The 18,011-nt window shown below is 41.3% G+C and overlaps 1 protein-coding gene across 5 annotated transcripts in view; it reads right to left on the bottom strand.

Moving 5' to 3' along the window:
• The window catches only part of FAM13C (family with sequence similarity 13 member C), a 247,721-nt gene that overhangs the window by 40,225 nt on the left and 189,485 nt on the right, over window positions 1-18,011 (bottom strand). For 4 of the 5 annotated variants that reach the window (XM_077454123.1, XM_077454128.1, XM_077454124.1 and 1 more), the window contains 3 exons: window positions 16,245-16,392; window positions 5,065-5,275; window positions 332-470 (listed from right to left, as the gene is read on the bottom strand). In XM_077454123.1, coding sequence (XP_077310249.1) covers window positions 332-470; window positions 5,065-5,275; window positions 16,245-16,392 — 498 coding nt within the window. The remainder of the gene's footprint in view (window positions 1-331; window positions 471-5,064; window positions 5,276-16,244; window positions 16,393-18,011) is intronic. The other variant, XM_077454127.1, reaches the window with a different exon arrangement.

Here is an 18,011-nt window from a genome sequence, read left to right as displayed (position 1 = left end):
ATATATATATATATAAATAGGAGGTACATACTTAAATGTAGATAGATGATGAAAGACAGACTGCTTTGTTGTGGACTGTGACCAATTGAAATTAAACAGAAACAGGCAATCAGCATTTCTGACCTTCACTGTAAATGGCAATCAGAGACGCTTTATAGTAAGAACTAGCCAGCGCAGTGCCAGAGAACATTATGCAATTTGTGCAGTAACAAACGGAATTCTAATCTTCTCTGACAGATTTCAGGCATTCTGAGGCCTTATGATAATCCTGGAAAGAGTTATCAGCATTGTTTCAAAGCAAGAACTGAAGTATAACAATGGATTTACTCACACGATAGTTTTTCTCCAGCTCAAATTTGTCTTCGTATTTCCGGATCTTCTTCTTGAGGTTCTGGATTTGTTTGGTGAGCTGTATGACTGTGAGAGGCTCTTTTGGGTCTTCACAGTTCCCTCTTGATGTGCTTCTTGGCCTATTAAAATGGTAAAATTGTTTTAAAATAGAAAATGTCATGACCTCCAGGCAGATGTAACTGACAAAGTAATGCAGCACTGCATTCATTAATATATCATTTAATTGTATGTTCAAATGCAAGCAGGGTCAAGTACCTGAATGTGACTTTGTATGAGCCTCTTGTAATCTACTGTATAGTAGAAATGTAGCACAATGAGCCAATCAGTTGTGCTGTAATGCTTATACACTATAGCAAGGAACATACCGAGAGTAGGAGAAAGTGAAAGATGAGCTCATCAGGATCAACCGAAAAACAGAACCGTTGGCAGGTAAAACAGCATCCATATATTCATTTCAACTAAAGCAATACTGAGGTGTATGTTTCAGGCAAGAAAGCTTATAGCACAGAGGTGGCAGGCAGAGAGCCCCCCCTCGGCAAGAGATTGGACAAGGATAATAACAGAAACAATATGGAAGGAGAGGACAGTGTATATCAAAAGAGGAAACTTGAAGGAATTTGAAAAAATATGGAAGCCTTGGATGGACAGGATAGGATATCCAACGTAGAGGGAGGGAGGTGGAGAGAGAAGGGGACGGGGGGAGGGAACATTTTGGTTAGTTTCTTTTTTTTTTGTTTTTTTTTTTTTTTTTTTTTTTTTTTTTTTTTTGGTTTGTTTTGCTTTGTTTTGTTTTTGTTTTCTGGTTTTTGTTTTGTTTTGATCTGTTTCTTGATCTTGCCGGAAGGGAAATAATGCTGTGAAATCAGATAATTGTTAAATTATGAAGGAATGACTGTACCCTTGACGATCTAATGGTTTCCTTTTTTTTTATATATATATATACTTATGTTTAAAATTTTGTTATAATATGATATAAAGAATGTATTTATGAAGAAAATGAATAAAGAATATCTTAAATTAAAAAAAAATATATTCATTTCATACATTAATTTAGCCATTGGCCTGGAGATCACCTTTACACTTACAATAAGCTGAAACCACTAAAAACAGAATCAAACACTACTTCCAATTCAATGCTAATTCCTTTGCAATATTTAACCTGTCTGATCTCCGGCACTCAAAAGCCTCACTTGCCACCACTGCACTATCAGTCCTTTTTTTTTTGGTTGCCATAAACAAAAGATAATTAAAGAGGAACTTCACCCTTCATAAAAAAAAGTGCAATAAAGGCACCTTTAGAAATGTTACGTCATGGCAATTTTCAAACAGATACTTGGAGGCTTTTTTTTTTCTGCATGCCTTATTTATCCTCCTTATTTCTCTTACAGTGGTCTTTTTTACTAAGGGGAGATGAATAAATCCCTCTTCACTTCTTGGAGCTCTGTCTAGAACTCTGGGTCTGCCCCCTGGAACATATGACAGGAAGTTCCAAGGATGCAGCTGTGAGGCCAGGGTTACATAACCAGTGCCACAAGAAACCAAGATGTAGAAAAATAATAACTGTAAGCAAAAAAAATTTTTTTAATGAATGCAAGATGATTTCACATCAGTGGTGCTATGACCTTTAGTGAATAATGGGTGCAAGGTCCACTTTAAGTAGCTTTTAAAAATCTTCTATAAGTAAAACCTATCCTTAACCAGTAGCCTCCATTTAACACTTATCCCCCAAGTTTTCCATTTGTAAAATCACAATTCTTCTTCCCCAGCCCCTGGTCAAAGTGCAATCCTTTTAGATATACATTTTATTCTCTAAACACTTTAACCGCTTAAGGACTGTCCCATAGCAGATATACTGCTACAGGGCAGCCCTCCTGTGCACGTATATTTACGCCATACTGCACTTCTGCGTAAAAGGTGTGTGCAGCGCCGGCAGCCGCTTCTGCTGTGATTACTCACAGCAGAAGCAGATAGCGGGTGCCAAGCACTGGATGTACACAGGCATCAAACATCAGGCAGAGACACAGAACGGGGATCTGCCTATGTGAACAAGGCAGATCTTCATTCTGATGGGGGTGGGTGGATTGATTTTGTGGCAGGAAATAAAAAACATCACTTCACTAAGTAAAAGCAGCACACATAGTACAGTAAATCACTGGCTAGGCACACTGTTAACCCATTGATCGCCCTAGATGTTTAACCCCTTCCCAGTCAGTGTCATTAGTACTGTGACCATACATATTTTTAGCACTTGGCTGTATTGGGGTCACTGGTTCCCACAAAGTGTCAAAATTGTCAGTTAATATCCGACTGTCTGCAAAATATCACAGTCCCACTATAGAGGGGGATTGGACAAGGGCTACTCCAATAATTGCCCTAAATCACCAGTAGGGTGACACGCGTGCATTGTACCAATTGCGTGTGCGCAGTTGGGAGAGAAGGACACAATGACATCGGCGCCTGATATAGTCATAGCGCCTGCACGTATATCCGGGTTGGGGGTTTTTAAGGCGACTGTTCGGCCGCCTTTCTTGTGGCAGCAGACACCTGGGATGTTCATTTATGTAGTCTCAGGATGGTAAGCTTTTTATTACTTGTGATCCTTATTGGGTGCTTTATCCCTCTCTCCTGCCTTGTGATGACCGGTCTACAGCTACTGCTCCCTTCCTTTGGGTGAGTGCTGTTTGACCCCACACCCCTGGCTAGGCATGGGAATGTTAATTGATCCATCTTTCTAGACCCTCTCATACCAATTCCTCCAGCAGGCACTTTCAAGCTGTGCTGATTGTACTTTTGCAATACCCCTCTTTGGGCTGCCCTGAGCATTTGCAGCCTAATCCCGGGTGCCTTATCAATTTAATAATTTAATCTTACTATTGGGTGGGTTATTTTCATTACATTAGCTCTTGTACCACGTGCTTCTGAAGGGTGAAGGTTTCTTTGGCTCCCTTCTTCTCTTCTCTCTCCTTTCCTCTGGCGTTTCCTTTTCTCCCCTTCCCTTCCTCTTGTTGAGGTCTACGTCTATACCCACATCACTGTGCCTCTACATATCTGTGGGGGCTCTACAATTGTTTATTTTACTGTTCTTGTAATATGGATTTTTGCAACAATTACTTGTTTTTGTTGTAATTTATGTATATATTTTTGTACATTTTGTAATAAACGTTATCTTTTATCAACGTTCTACTGTATATTTGGGTACTGTGATAGTCCTAATCACTACTGGTGATTGAGGGCAATTTTTGGAGTATCCCTTGTCCAACCCCCTCTTCCTTACCATATTATTATAGGATGATGGTACCCACTACCCTTTTTTTTCTCGTTAACCTATAAGAGGCAATATCTTTTGATTCTCAGTCCCACTATAAGTGGCTGATTTCCATCATTACAACAAAAAATAATAAAACACTATAACTTTTGCGCAAACCAAAATATACACTTATTGGGATTTTTTTTTTTCACCAAAAGTATGTAGCAATACATATTGGCCTAAATTTATGAAGAAATTCGATTTTTGTTTTAATTGGATATGTTTTATAGCAGAAAATAAAAAAATATTTTTTTTTTTCAAAACTGTCAGTCTATTTTTGGTTATAGTGCAAAATATATATATGCAGTGGTGATCAAATAGCACCAAAAGAAAGCTCTACTTGCGATGAAAAAAAAATGGATTTTTTAAATGTATTTTTTTAGGGTACAGCAATGCATGACGGTGCAATAGTCACAGCAACACAAAGCCGCATTGCAAAAAAAATGGGCTGGCCATGAATAGGGTTAAATCTTGTGGAGGTCAAGTGGTTAAAGTATTACTAAACCCACAACAGTAAAATCAGTCTCTATATGCAGCATAGCATGCTGGTTATACTCACTGTGGAACTTAAGGGGTTAATCCTCTGCATTGTGTAAAAAGGCCGTTTTATCCTACATGCACAGATCCTCCCCCTCCTGTACTGTCTATCTGGGGGAAGGCCAGCTAACAATCAGGGTAGCCAACCTGCACATGCTCAGTTGTGTCTTGTATGCTGGAGAGAACAGTTTCTTGTTCTCCGAGCTAGCCAGGCCACATGATATTGACATCACACATGTGGGCGCGTATACAGGCTGCGTTGGAAATCTCCTACCTGAACTCTCAGCACTGGAGAAACTGTGCAGTTTATCATGTAACTATGGTATACAGGTCATCTAAAAAAAGTATATAGTGGAAGTATTTTAATGTAAAAAGAAGATTTATAAGCTGTGGGCGCTGTGGGGGGGGGCAGCAGATCAACTATTTTCATGTTAATGGGTTTAGTAACACTTTAAGCTTGCAAAGTCGTGATCTCTCGTCTCCCATTACAAGCCATCCTCTGGTCAGGCCATGGGACATTTAGACAGGGAGTCAGCAGCAGAAGAGTGAAGTGAAACTTCCGAAGTGCATTGTGAACATATAAGGAGAAACAGAAAAAGCACAATGAGAACATCTCTGAATAATTCAATCTTGGAAAACGTGTGGCTGGAATTCAGTGTTAATTCAATATTTTGAGAATGTCAGAAACGTCAACTCTCTATATCCAATGAAAGGTTTACCTCCAATTATAGGGAACATGTATGTCACAAAATATTGGTATATATTATTTGCATTTCAGACAAAAGCAGCATAATGCTGTCACAAAAATAAAATCATATACAGTATATTTAGTCATATGTAAATCCAGTACATCACCCACAATGACTTACATCATGAACTGTTGGGTACTGGGAGGGGATGGTGCAGACTCTGGATCCAGGTTAAACCTCTGACTTTGACTAAAGATGGAACATCGTGGAGAGAGTAGAGGATTATCTCCATCTGTAATGTGGAACAACAGCCGGCTGGTCCCACAGCTGCGTGTATCCTCCGCACTGTGATCGGAGTCGCTCTGAGGCTCTCGATGCACCATCGCTGGTTCTAAAATCCACAGAAATTGGCAGATTGTATTATTCATGGGGATCAACATTTTGGGTTTCTAGGCATTTTAATTATTCACTTGAGCTATACCCACCAGCAAACAACTAACACACAGTGCAATATGTCACACCTTCACATACTGAGTGATTGTGGCCTCCCCATGCATGCTGACATTACAACTCATATGACAAGAACTCCGGTGCAATCATGACTCAGGCTTTTTGCCTGGCTCAGAACTACTCATCCACGACATGCTGAAGACCAACATTAGAAACATAGAAGAAAATGCAACTTTCTACATATGGAAAGGCAAAAGGTATTTAACAAATGGGAATGTCCATTTTTTTAATCTAGATTAGGCGGAGTTGCAACCTAAACATATTAACTGTGAAACTGTGAAACCTATTAATTAAATACTTTCTACTCACAAGGCTTTTGACAGAATGAAGACAAGTCCTGTACATGTACACATGTGATCAGAATCGGAAAGGATTCTTTAACCCATCATGTGGGGTACCATTTGTCAGTATAGACTCATTTAAGTACTAAGCAGCACCATAGGGGATGCGCGAGTGGAAAAACACCAATCCAGGAGGACATACAGGAAAAACGCAGACTATCAGAAACAATTTTAAAATCTCTTTCCTGCAGGCTGTATAAAGCAGAATAAGTCATTTCCTGCTGGGCCCTTTTAATTACGCTCTTCAAGAAATACCTGACATAATGAATACCTGAATTCCACTTCTCACAGGAAAAATCTTCAATGTCAAAACTAATAAACAGCTACCCAAGACAAAGCGGAATTCTGTGAACAGTATTACATAAAAAGGGAAATCAGATGGAAAATAACACAAAAAAATCACTATATTCAGACATAGAAACTAATAGTTTTCAAGGTGGTATAATTATCAGTCTGTATAACAAATATATACAGTCCTCAGTAGGGTTGCACCGATACGGAGTATTTTCACTAGTATCGGTACTTGTGCAAGTGCACCAATACCTGAAATCGATACTTTCAAGCTCGGTTCTTTGAGCTGTCTGGGTCTCCTCTGTTGACAGCTGAAGTGTTAAAGAAGTCCGGTAATTGGAGCTGTCAGAGAGAAAAAAAAAAAGCACCTGGCAATGTTTATTAACAACATTGCTCAGCCACTGAAACACTAAAATAAAAAGAAACATTATTTCTTTTTGTATCTTTGCGTTTCTTCATCTGCAGATAAAAGGGATGCGAAAATGTTGCCCTGTTTAACCCCTTATTAACCCTTAATTTACTCAAATTAACCTTAACTGCCTTTTCTCCTCCATTTAACCACTTAAGCCCCTTTTTGCGATTCGGCACTGTGTCGCTTTAACTGACAATTGCGTGGTCGTGCGTCGTGGCTCCCAAACAAAATTGGCATCCTTTTGGTGGTATTTGATAACCCCTGCGGTTTTTATTTTCTGAGATATAAACAAAAATAGAGCGAACATTTTGAAAAAAAAAAAAAAATGTAAAAATGCAAAAACATGGCTCAATCACGCATTTTTGTCGTCTCCTCAACCGTACACCTAAATGAAACCAATAAGTATTGGGATATCTTGCATCAGGATCAGCTTTAAAAGCACCTGGTGCAAAACACAAGCAATGTCAGGTCATCGGCACCTTATTAGAAATAATCAAAATATTCAAACAACTCAACACATGCAACTAAAACTTTCTGCTTACAATTTTGCCTCAAACATACACTCTCCAGACACTTTATTAGGTACACCTGTGCAATTGCTTGGTAACACAAATTGCTAATCACATAGCAGCAACTAAATGCATTTAGGCATCTAGACAATAGAGCTGAACAATTAATCGTTACAAAATCGTGATCTCGATTCAACCCCTCTGACAATTTCTATTGCAGATTTTGCCGATTCTTTCATATAGCAAGTGGAGAGACTTATCTGCTCACTCAGCTGTCAAAAGAAAACATCTGGCAGTCCGCCAAGCTTTTAACATGAAACATTGCAACTAACTCTTCCTCCTTATATCAAAAGGGAAACTTCTGTGTGTAAAGAAAAAAATCCAGTCAGTCTGCCAAGTTTTTAAACAATGTGTAAATGCAGGAAGTTTAACCACTTAAAGTGGATGTAAACCCGATTTTTTTTATGTCATAATGTAGAGTATAAGATTTCCTATCATTTGAGCCCAGTCTTGCCACAGAGAGTTAATCCAGCTCTGAACAATCCTCTTTATTGTTCACTGAGATAAATCTTAACAAACAGAGAAAAACTTTGTCAAATCCTCCCCCTTGCTGTGAGTGACAGGTTATTTACATATCTCGTGCACTAGCCTAAGAGACATGCATTATTTTATTTTTTTCCAAAGGTTTTTATTGGTTTTCAGAATACATCATACAGTGAAATAATAACACATAGATATATATATATATATATATATAAAACATGCAATCCATGTTGAGTAAGAATAATACAAACAAATTGGATATGGTTGTACAGTAGATGTAGAATGGAATCCAAGGTCTAAATAAGCAGTTTTAACAAGATGCTAAAATCTATGGGAGAAATTCCCAAGGTAAATAAAATCAGATCGTTTAATTGTGTAGGTATAGAGTTGTACTATGATCAACAGGTCTAAAGGTGGATTGCCCGACCGTGACAACAAAGAACGTGTCAAGGTAAGTAAAGATTGAGAAGGAGGTAAGGGGGTATGTGATAGGTTTATATTTTCCATTCTGGAGATGTATCTCCTTGTAGAGAGGAGGGTGGGAAGAGGGACCTATGTTAAAGAGAGACGGGATAAAGAACGGGTGAGAAAGGGTAAAGAGAGGGGAGGATGTGTCTTCAGGTAAAAGAATCAGAAAGGGATTCAGGAGATCTGCTACTCGCCGCCTACGAATCAACACCCTTTTAGAGTGAACGGATGAGGTGTCGTGTGGTAGGAAACCCAGGGGGTACTCTGTGCTAAGTACGGGTATCTAAATATGCGAAGGTTATTCAGGAGGGATTTTGAAGCAGGTCGTAAAAGTCAGCAGTCGTTCGAAAGTGGATCCAAGGTGCCCATTTGGAGCTAAATTTCGTCGGAGTGTCAGCATGAATGTGAATCAGTTCTTCTATGTTTGCTATCTTGTCAACTCTATGGAGCCATTCTGCAATGGAAGGGATAGTAGAAGATTTCCAATAGATTGGGCATTATTTTTTAATTCCCTCCCTCTTCTTTCTTCTGCTGCTCTGCAAGGATTGGCTGTTCCACACCTCAGCATGATTTGGCATGCTGAAGTCATGTGGGGACTTTTCTGTGTTTTGACTGGATGTTAGTAATCATAGCAGAAGTTCAGTGTAAGAAATACACAGGAGAAAATGCATGTTGATAAGGGGAGTGTAGATGTGGGCGGGGAGTCTACTGACATCACGACTCCACCCACTGAGCCCTGGAAAACAGACCCCCCCACAATCTGCAGTTTTTTGGGTCTCATAGCAGACAGAGGGGAGACATTTGACAGATAAGTATACATGCAGGAGGCATGTATATCCTTCTAGATAACCAATATTGCAGTAGTTTAGAAAGGATGAGAGTGGGTCTACATCCACTTTAAAGTCTAAATCTTTTTCTGACACTTGTTTCTCAAGTTAAAATCAATATTTTTTGCTAGAAAATTACTTCCCAAACATATATATTTTAGCAGAGACCCTAGGGAATAAAATGTCAATTGCTGCAATATTTTATGTCACACTGTATTTGGCCAGCGGTCTTTCAAACACATTTTTTGGGGAAAAAATACACTTCAATGAATAAAAAAATAAAATAATAATAAAAAATAAAAAAACAGTAAAGTTAGCTCAATTTTTTTTTGTTTTAATGTGAAAGATGATGTTACGCAGTGAGAATCGTGATCCATCGTCTAAGCAAAAAAAATTAATTCAGATTTTAGTCAGAATCGTGCAGCTCTACTAGATGTGGTGAAGATGACTTGTTGAAGTTCAAACCGAGCATCAGAATAAGGAAGATAGGGGATTTAAGTGACTTTGAACATGGCATGGTTGTTAGTGCCAGGCAGGGTGGTCTGAGTATTTCAAAAACTGCCAAGCTACTGGGATTTTGACGCACAACTATTTCTAGGGTTTACAGAAAATGGACCGAAAAAGAGAAAACATCCAGTGAGCGGCAGTTGTGTGGAGGAAAATGTCTTGTTGATGTCAAAGGAGAATGGGCAGACTGGTTCGAGATATTATAGAAAGGCAACAGTAACTCAAATAACCACTCGTTATAACCAAGGTATGCGGAATACCATCTCCGAAAGCACAACATATTGAATCTTGAAGCAGATGGGCTGCAGCAGCAGAAGACCACACCAGGTGTCACTCCTTACAACAGGAAACTGAGGCTACAATTTGCACAGGCTCAACAAAATTGGACACTAGAAGATTGGAAAAACATTGCCTGGTCTGAGGAGTCTCGATTTCAGCTGCAACATTCAGATGGTCGGGTCAGAATTTGGCATAAACATGAAAGCATGGATCCATCCTGCCTTGTACCAACGGTTCAGGCTGGTGGTGTAATGGTGTAGGGCAGTGATGGCGAACCTTGGCACCCCAGATGTTTTGGAACTACATTTCCCATGATGCTCATGCACTCTGCAGTGTAGTTGAGCATCATGGGACATGTAGTTCCAAAACATCTGGGGTGCCAAGGTTCGCCATCACTAGTGTAGGGGATATTCTCTTGGCACACTTTGGGCCCCTTACTACCAATTGAGCTGGTAGTACTGTTGCTGACCATGTCCATCCCTTTATGGCTACACTCATCTTCTGATGGCTCCTTCTAGCAGGACAACGCACCACGTCACAAAGCTCAAATCATCTCACCACTGGTTTCTTGAACATGACAATGAGGTCACTGTACTCCAATGGCCTCCACAGTCACCAGATCTCAATCCAAATAGAGCACCTTTGGGATTTGGTGGAAGGGGAGATTCGCATCATGGATGTGCAGCCCATAAATCTGCAGCAATTGCGGGATGCTATCATGTCAATACGGAGCAAAATCTCAGGAATGTTTCCAACACCTTGTTGAATCTATGCCACAAAGAATTAAAGCAAGGGGGTCCAACCTGGTGCCAGCAAGGTGTACCCAATAGGGCCAGTGTTATAATATCACTACACCCGGGCTACTTTTCCTACAAAGGTAAATGATTCTCACACAATTAGTCACACTGGTTGCATTTACTGTAGATCTAGAATTCAGCTCTTTTATAGTTGATCTGCAGACATAAAAGTGCAATTTCTTACATCAAGCTATCAACCTCTCTTCCCAAAAGATTCTCCACTAATCTAAAACATATTTACATTTTCGAACCATTAAAAATCTCCCAACGAGCATTCACTCCAAAAAGAAATGGATTGTTCAGCAGGGCTCCTGTTACTACAAACACAAGGGAGTACTTCAAACCCTGGCGTAAGCGTTTGTTCGCAATGACTGCAACACGATGTGTAAAGACTATTCATTGCTAGACAAGAATAAAAATTGGATAAGCAAGGACGTACAGTACATTTGCATTGATTTATTATTTCAGATCTATAGAAATTGGACCAGAAATAAAAATAGAATGTTACCCACAGGAACCAGTTATGTTTGAGATTTTATTCTCTAATGTGCTGTGAGAAAACAACAAGGAAACCCCAGCCGGATGGGTTCAATAATTCCATGCCATAGCGATGCCAAGAGGAAATGGACTAAAATAAATTCAACCCATCTAGGAAACTAGTGCATTTATGATAAGCAAATATGACAGAAATTGTACAATAGCACAGACACACACAAGCCAGAAATGTAGTCGTAGTGGCTGAGGGATCCCAGGGCTGCAGATCTCTGATCCATCGGCCTGGCTGTGTATGTGTAAGGCCTCATCTCATGCACATCGGCCTATGAAATAATGCTACAAATACGCAGTTTTTTTTTTCTGCCAGAAAAAAGTCACTAATGTTGTATATTTAAAGTTTTTCTGCGTATAGTGTTGAGCATAAATACATTCTACTGGGCAAAACATTAACCCACCTTTCACACAGAGGCGGTTTTCAGGCATTTTAGAGCTAGAAATAGCGCCCGTAAAGTGCCTGAAAACCACCTCCCATTCACTTTAGTGCGACTTTTCACACTGGGGCGGTGCGCTTTCAGGATGTTAGGAAGAGTCCTGCAAGCAGCATCTTTGAGGCGTTTTTGGCGCGCTACATACAGTGCTCCCAAAACGCCCTGCCCATTGAAATTAATAGGAAGCGCTTCCAAAGCGTCTGAAAAGCACTTCAGAAGCGCCGCAACATAGGTGTTTTTAACCCCTTCTTTGTTAAAAGCGATCCGCTAGCGACCAAAAAGTGCCGCTTAAACAGGATCCCGGTTGTGTCCTCCCTAGGTCTGAAGTACATTGAAGGAAGCGAGCAACCTTGAAGCTGATGCTTATTATGCGCTGCCTTGCTGTACATTGCCGTGCGGTTCGGCGTTGCCATTGCCGTGCGGTTCGGCAGAGTGCACTGTGATAAAAAGGAATGTGTCTGCATTTTATCGCAGCACACCCCTAGGCTGTGTTGCAATGTGAATGAGACACATAGGAAACAATTGTTTCCTGTATGTCCCTGCTGTGACAAACATTTTACCAGGTGGTAAAATGTATGTCACCACATAGTGTGAATTCACCCTAAGGCTACGCTCACATCTTGGCGTCCTGGATCGCAGGTAGAATCACTGCGATTGTGCCGTGATCTCAAATGACAGCAAATCGCACGATGCCCGTTCGATCCCTATCACTTCCAAAGACACCCTGATCTCGGCGCAATTTTGCTGCGATTGTAGCTCAACGAATTGTGGTAAAATTTAACAGAATCACAGAATACTCATGGCCCAAATGAAGTACAAGAAATTATTTTGGGCTGTCACTATTATGAATGAATGGTCAGTACTGCTTGTTCATTAATAATAGTAAAAGATCGTTCAGAGCTGCAGCTCTGTTTAAGGTTATCTGCAGCTGCCTGCTCATGTACAGGGCGCCAGCAGATACATTACACAGATCACAAGCACAAAATCATCTTTTGAGGGCCAGTTCACACCAGAATGCGGTACAGCAAACCTGCTTTCCGCACGTGTTTCCTGCACAGTGCTCAAATCGCACTTGCATCAATGTTAATTTAATGACACCCCAAATGCAGGTTGTAAAACATAGTGCTCTTGCTTGCATGGTATAGAAATACAATGTGATCTGGTTGTAGTGACTTTCCAAAAGTACTGGATGCACTACTTTTGGTGCGGTGCGATGCAGTGCAATTTGAACCCATTCAAAAGCAATGGGCTCAAATTGCACCACACTGATTCGCATGTGAATGGCACAATTGGGGCCAATTTGGACATTTTCACTTAGGGGTGTACTAACTTTTGCTGCCAGCGGTTTAGACATTAATGGCTGTGTGTCAAGTTATTTTAAGGGGACTACTTTACAATGTAGCAAAGTGTCATATTGTTACATGTAAAGATATCAAATATTTACAAAAATGTGAGGGGTGGACGCTGTTTAGTGAGATACTGTATGTGTGAAAAAAAATAATTAATAAAAAAAAAAATTTATATATATATATATATATATATATATATATATATATATATATATATATATATATATATATATATATTTTTTTTTTTTTTTTTTTTTTTATATATATATATATATATATATATATATACACACACTGTCAAATCATTTAGGATAGTGGTCCCAATAGGCCCAATCATTTCAATTATTTGGGCTCCTTGGATTTGTAATCCAGAGGCACTCCACTGATTTTGCAAAGTGTTATGTCTAAGGGCACTTTTTATAGTCTAGTGTAGCGCTAGAGAGCTACACTATAATTTAACATTTGGAATTTTATTCACTGTTGTATATCCTCGTGATCGTGTTAGCAGCTTTTTTTTATGTAGCTTTTGGGGATAGCGCAGTGTTGATTGTCATTGACAGTTCTTTTGGATACACTTTTTATAGTCTGCAGTAGGTCTGTTTAAAGTATATGTAAACCCTCGCCTTGTAAAACAACCTATTTGGTTTAAAATAGAAATTAAAATCAAACATTGTAAAAAATAAAAAAAATATATAAACATTTGTTTCCCCTTTTTTAAACGTGATCACATAATCTCTGTTCTCAGCTGCATATGAGCTGGGGAAGAGAAAAAGCAGGACACTGGTCTTCCCAGTGAAAGGCTGTGCAGGGGGTTGTGTCAGGACAAGACTGGAGGAGGGCAGGCTGAGTTCCCAGCATAGCTAGAGAACTGACCACAGTGTGTGCTTCTGCTTAGTGAGGTTGGTTTTTGATAGGAAAGCAGAGGGACTGTCAGAACACCAGGGATTTTACATAAAGGAAGCAATACAAAAAGAGCAGGATACTTTTTCACACAAACATAAAAAAAAAAAAAAATTGGCATCGGGCAGCTTCAGTCTTAATGTGCTAGTATGCATCACATATGATAGACTAGCTGAAGGCGCTTCCATCTTCACCCCTCTTCCTTACGAGTTTGCAGGCTTTGATGATATGAATGGACGAGCCGGTGATGATGCCAATCCCATGCATGTGTGCTGGAGTCACTGTTTACGGCACAGGTATACCGTTCCTTCAGAGCGCATGACCGCTGACGTCACCCGCTGCACCAAACAATCTCCTAAAACATGGGTCTTCAAACTATGGCCCTCCAGTTGTTCAGGAACTAAAATTCCCATCATGCCTAGTCATGTCTGTGAATGTCAGAGTTTTACAATGCCTCATGGGATGTGTAGTTTCACAACAGCTGGAGGGCCATAGTTTGAGGATCCCTGCCCTAAACGGTGCACATTTAGGAGATATTTACTGTACCTATAGGTAAGCCTATAAGGCGTTTACTCCCACTTTAGCCCAATGATACAAAACATACATGATATGGAGGAATGCTAAATCTACCAACCAGCAAAACCCCAATGAGGGTATCAGAACAGAAATATTGATAAAATGCTATATATACTGATAACATTCCTTGTATTTATGAGCCATGAGGCTGCATTCACACCTGAGCGTAGCGTTTTCAAGCAGAAAATTGCGCGAATTTACAGCGATTTTGCGGCGTTTTTTACCGCGCAAAAGGTCACTAATGTTAAAAAGGAGGAAAACGCCCAAATCTGCTCAATTCAAGCGACAAAAAAGGGTCCGGAACTTGTTTGAGCTTCAGGCGTTCGGCTTCCGGCGACATGGAGTGGAGATGTGAACCATCTCCATTGAGAATAATACATTTTTTCCCCTCCAGCGTTTCGTAGCTTCAGGCTTCAAGCTACAAAACGCTTAGGTGTGAATGGGGTCTGAGATACTGGTGTGAATAAAAGATGGGCTATTTGCAATATACCAAATGTCAGCCTCCATTCACAGCTGAGCATTTTGTGGCTTAGAAGCTCAAAGCTACAAAAGATCCAAATCTAATAAATTGTCCCTGTTCACATTTGGGCATTTGTGACTCAGCTGAACCTCCAAAAAAGGTACCAGAGCTACTAGTGAAGCAAAATAGGGTATTGACCACTTCAGTGGGAGCAGAAAAAAAAATAAAAAATAAAAGGGGGGGGGATGCTAATCGCTTCTAAATTTCAGAAGCACTCATAATGAAAGTATATGAGGCCACAAATGTGCGATCATGCTCCAAAGAAGCAAATGACACTCAACTCCAAAAGACATGTAAAAAAAAAAATGCACAAAAACACAAAAGCTTAAAAATAGCCTAGAAATGCTATACTCAAGTGTGAACGAGGGCTTACCTCTGAAGAATAGCCTTGTATACATGTGTATGTCTATATACATTATGAAAGTGCGTTTTAGTCAAATCTGTATCTTGATTTCAACAACATTTATAATAATATGTTCCAAAAACAGAACAGCAGCTAGGAAAAGCATGTTCATATTTGGCTAGATTATCCCCATAAATGTCTGGAATCAAAGCAACATGCTGCTAAATGTAATTGGGGTCTTAGTGCTGATCTGATCTCTTTGCTGAAGCAAAAGAAAGATTATAAAGAATTATCAGGTCATCAACTCTCCCATCGTATGTGATCCATGGACCAAAATCAGGAGTTATTTTTTTTGCTTGGCAATAACCAAAGTGAGCAGTTTGCAATCATCAGACCAGAAATAAACATAATGGAGGAGATGACATTATCCATTACAATTATAGGGGTAGAACCTGGCACCATGTCAACAATTTAGTACTGAGCCCCTTTTCAAAATAAATGATGTTCAATCTCCAGAAAATGGCTTTATATATTGACCAACTCCTCCTCCGCTTCCATTTCTACACTTTATGGAGAATGATACGACGTTGCATTCCTCCTCTCTGCTCACAGTCTCATCTTTGTATATGAAGGCTAGGTTCACATCTGTGCTTGATGCCTTTGCTAATACGTTTTTGCTGCATATTTTTGATGCGTTTTCAAGCTTTGTGTGTTTTTTTTTTTTTGGTAGGAGAAGAAAAAACACAAAACCTTACCAAAAATGCATGCACATTTGATGTGTTTCCACTTTAGTCTATGGAAGGAAACATGCACCATTCTACGTGTAAAAAGTCCTTGCAGGAAACTGCATCCATCTGAATGGGACCCATAGGAAATCATTTTAAAGAAACGGACTAAAAAACGCACTAAAAAAAAAAAAAAAAAAAAAGCATAGATGTGAACCTAGTCAGTCATTCTACCTGCTGCAAGAAGCGGCACCGTTCACAAACCATGCATTGCTGCCTCTCACCTGATCTGCCATGGCACACAGTATACAGGCTGGTAAAAGGCAACAGCTCAGACATGGCACCGCTCATCAATATTGCAGGGCAGCGACATGGCGATTACAAAGCAGGCAGGTACAACCTCGACATGAAAGGGCGAGCAGAAATATGTACATGGTGCATGTGAAGTGAAGATCAGTGTAGAGATCTGGTGCTTCTTACCTGCATGGCTGAGCCCCTCGCTTGGCACAGTCTGGACTAGTGAGCCGCTCGCCTCCTTGCAGCCATGAGACTGAACCCCCTCCTCCTGAGATGGCAAGAAAGCAGAACACAGATCAGTTTCCAGGGCCTGCAGCTTCAAGAAGGAATTCTGCAAACAGAAGCAGAACATCAGGCAGTCTGCAACAAGCTGTACCACTGAGAGGACACAGAGGGAGGGAGGGATGGAGAGGCTCTGCTGGAGCACCCAGGGGTGGTCTATGGGGGTCCTGGAGGGGCGATCTATGGTGGCACAGCACAGTGCTCCTTCTAGCGGGGTCTTCCTCTGGACACAGATCATTAATGGGGGAACCACCACAGCAGATGACTACGCAAACAGCACACGTGGGCTGTGCACATCAGACAGCGCTCATCATGGATATGTATTATTAATGACAAGGGGGGGATGGGGGGGACTGGTGATTCCGTCAATCTGACCTCATTTTCTCCTAGATCAATGGACCTGCTGCAGGGGGGAGGGGAGATCGATGCTCTCCATAGGCTGCCCGGCTTCCATTCATGGCGGTGACATCATCATGTCCTGACTGCTGGCCACGCCTCCTCCAATTGATGAAAGCACACAGGGCCCCTCCCCCTCCCCATACCTTCACCGGCTATTATACATGGTGTGGGCGGAGGACACAGCGCTGTCACTATGACAGTCATACTCCGCTGCGGACTGAGCGCGGTGTGTGTTCCCGGGGATGGATGGATGGAGGGAGGGATGGATGGATGTCCCCGCTCCGGATCGACACCGGGCCTGTCATCTCTGGGTGCTCCGAGTCCCCCCCATCCCCATCCTGTGTATGCAAACATCTCTACACCGCTAGTCACCATACAATATCAGATATATCTCCATTGTGTGCCATCCAATCACAGCACACCACATATTACCGGAAGCACCACAACCATCAGACATGTTTATCTAATACACATAACAGTATTAAAACCTATATTGTCATTAGCAGTACCACAAAATTAATCAGGGGTGTTGCTCTACTAAAGATCTGGAGCTAGAGCCCATAGCAGCGTAGTAAAGAACGCTTGGACGGGCATACACACACACACTATATTATATACATACATACATACATACATACACACAGTAATATACGTATATATACCCCCAGAGAGCCCCCCACTTACATCAGGCTCCCCAGAGAGCCCCCCCATTTATCAGGATCCCCATAAATCCCCCCTTACATCAGAGAGCCCCCCACTTACACCAGGGTCCCCAGAGATCCCCCCACTTACACCAGGGTCCCCAGAGAGCCCCCCACTTACACCAGGGTCCCCAGAGAGCCCCCCACTTACACCAGGGTCCCCAGAGAGCCCCCCCCAACTTACACCAGGGTCCCCAGAGAGCCTCCCCTCATCAGGGTCCCCAGAAAGCCTCCCCTCATCAGGGTCCCCAGAAAGCCCCCCCTTACATCAGAGAGCCCTCCACTTACATCAGGGTCCCCAGAGAGCCCTCCACTTACATCAGGGTCCCCAGAGAGCCCTCCACTTACATCAGGGTCCCCAGAGAGCCCTCCACTTACATCAGGGTCCCCAGAGAGCCCTCCACTTACATCAGGGTCCCAAGGGAGCCCCCTTACAGAGTCCCCAGAGAGCCCCCCCCCCCTTGCATCAGGGTCCCCATAGAGCCACCCCCTTGCATCAGGGTCCCCAGAGAGCCCCCCACTTACATTAGGGTCCCAAGAGAGCCCCCCAATTACATTAGAGTGCCCC

The sequence above is a fragment of the Lithobates pipiens genome, unplaced genomic scaffold (assembly GCF_037356315.1).
Source record: "Lithobates pipiens isolate NorthernLeopardFrog02 unplaced genomic scaffold, aLitPip1_a1.2 Scaffold_25, whole genome shotgun sequence".
In the NCBI taxonomy this organism is placed as follows: Eukaryota; Metazoa; Chordata; class Amphibia; order Anura; family Ranidae; genus Lithobates; species Lithobates pipiens.
The sequence above is the reverse complement of the archived record's forward strand: the minus strand, read 5'-3'. Positions and strand labels throughout refer to the sequence as shown.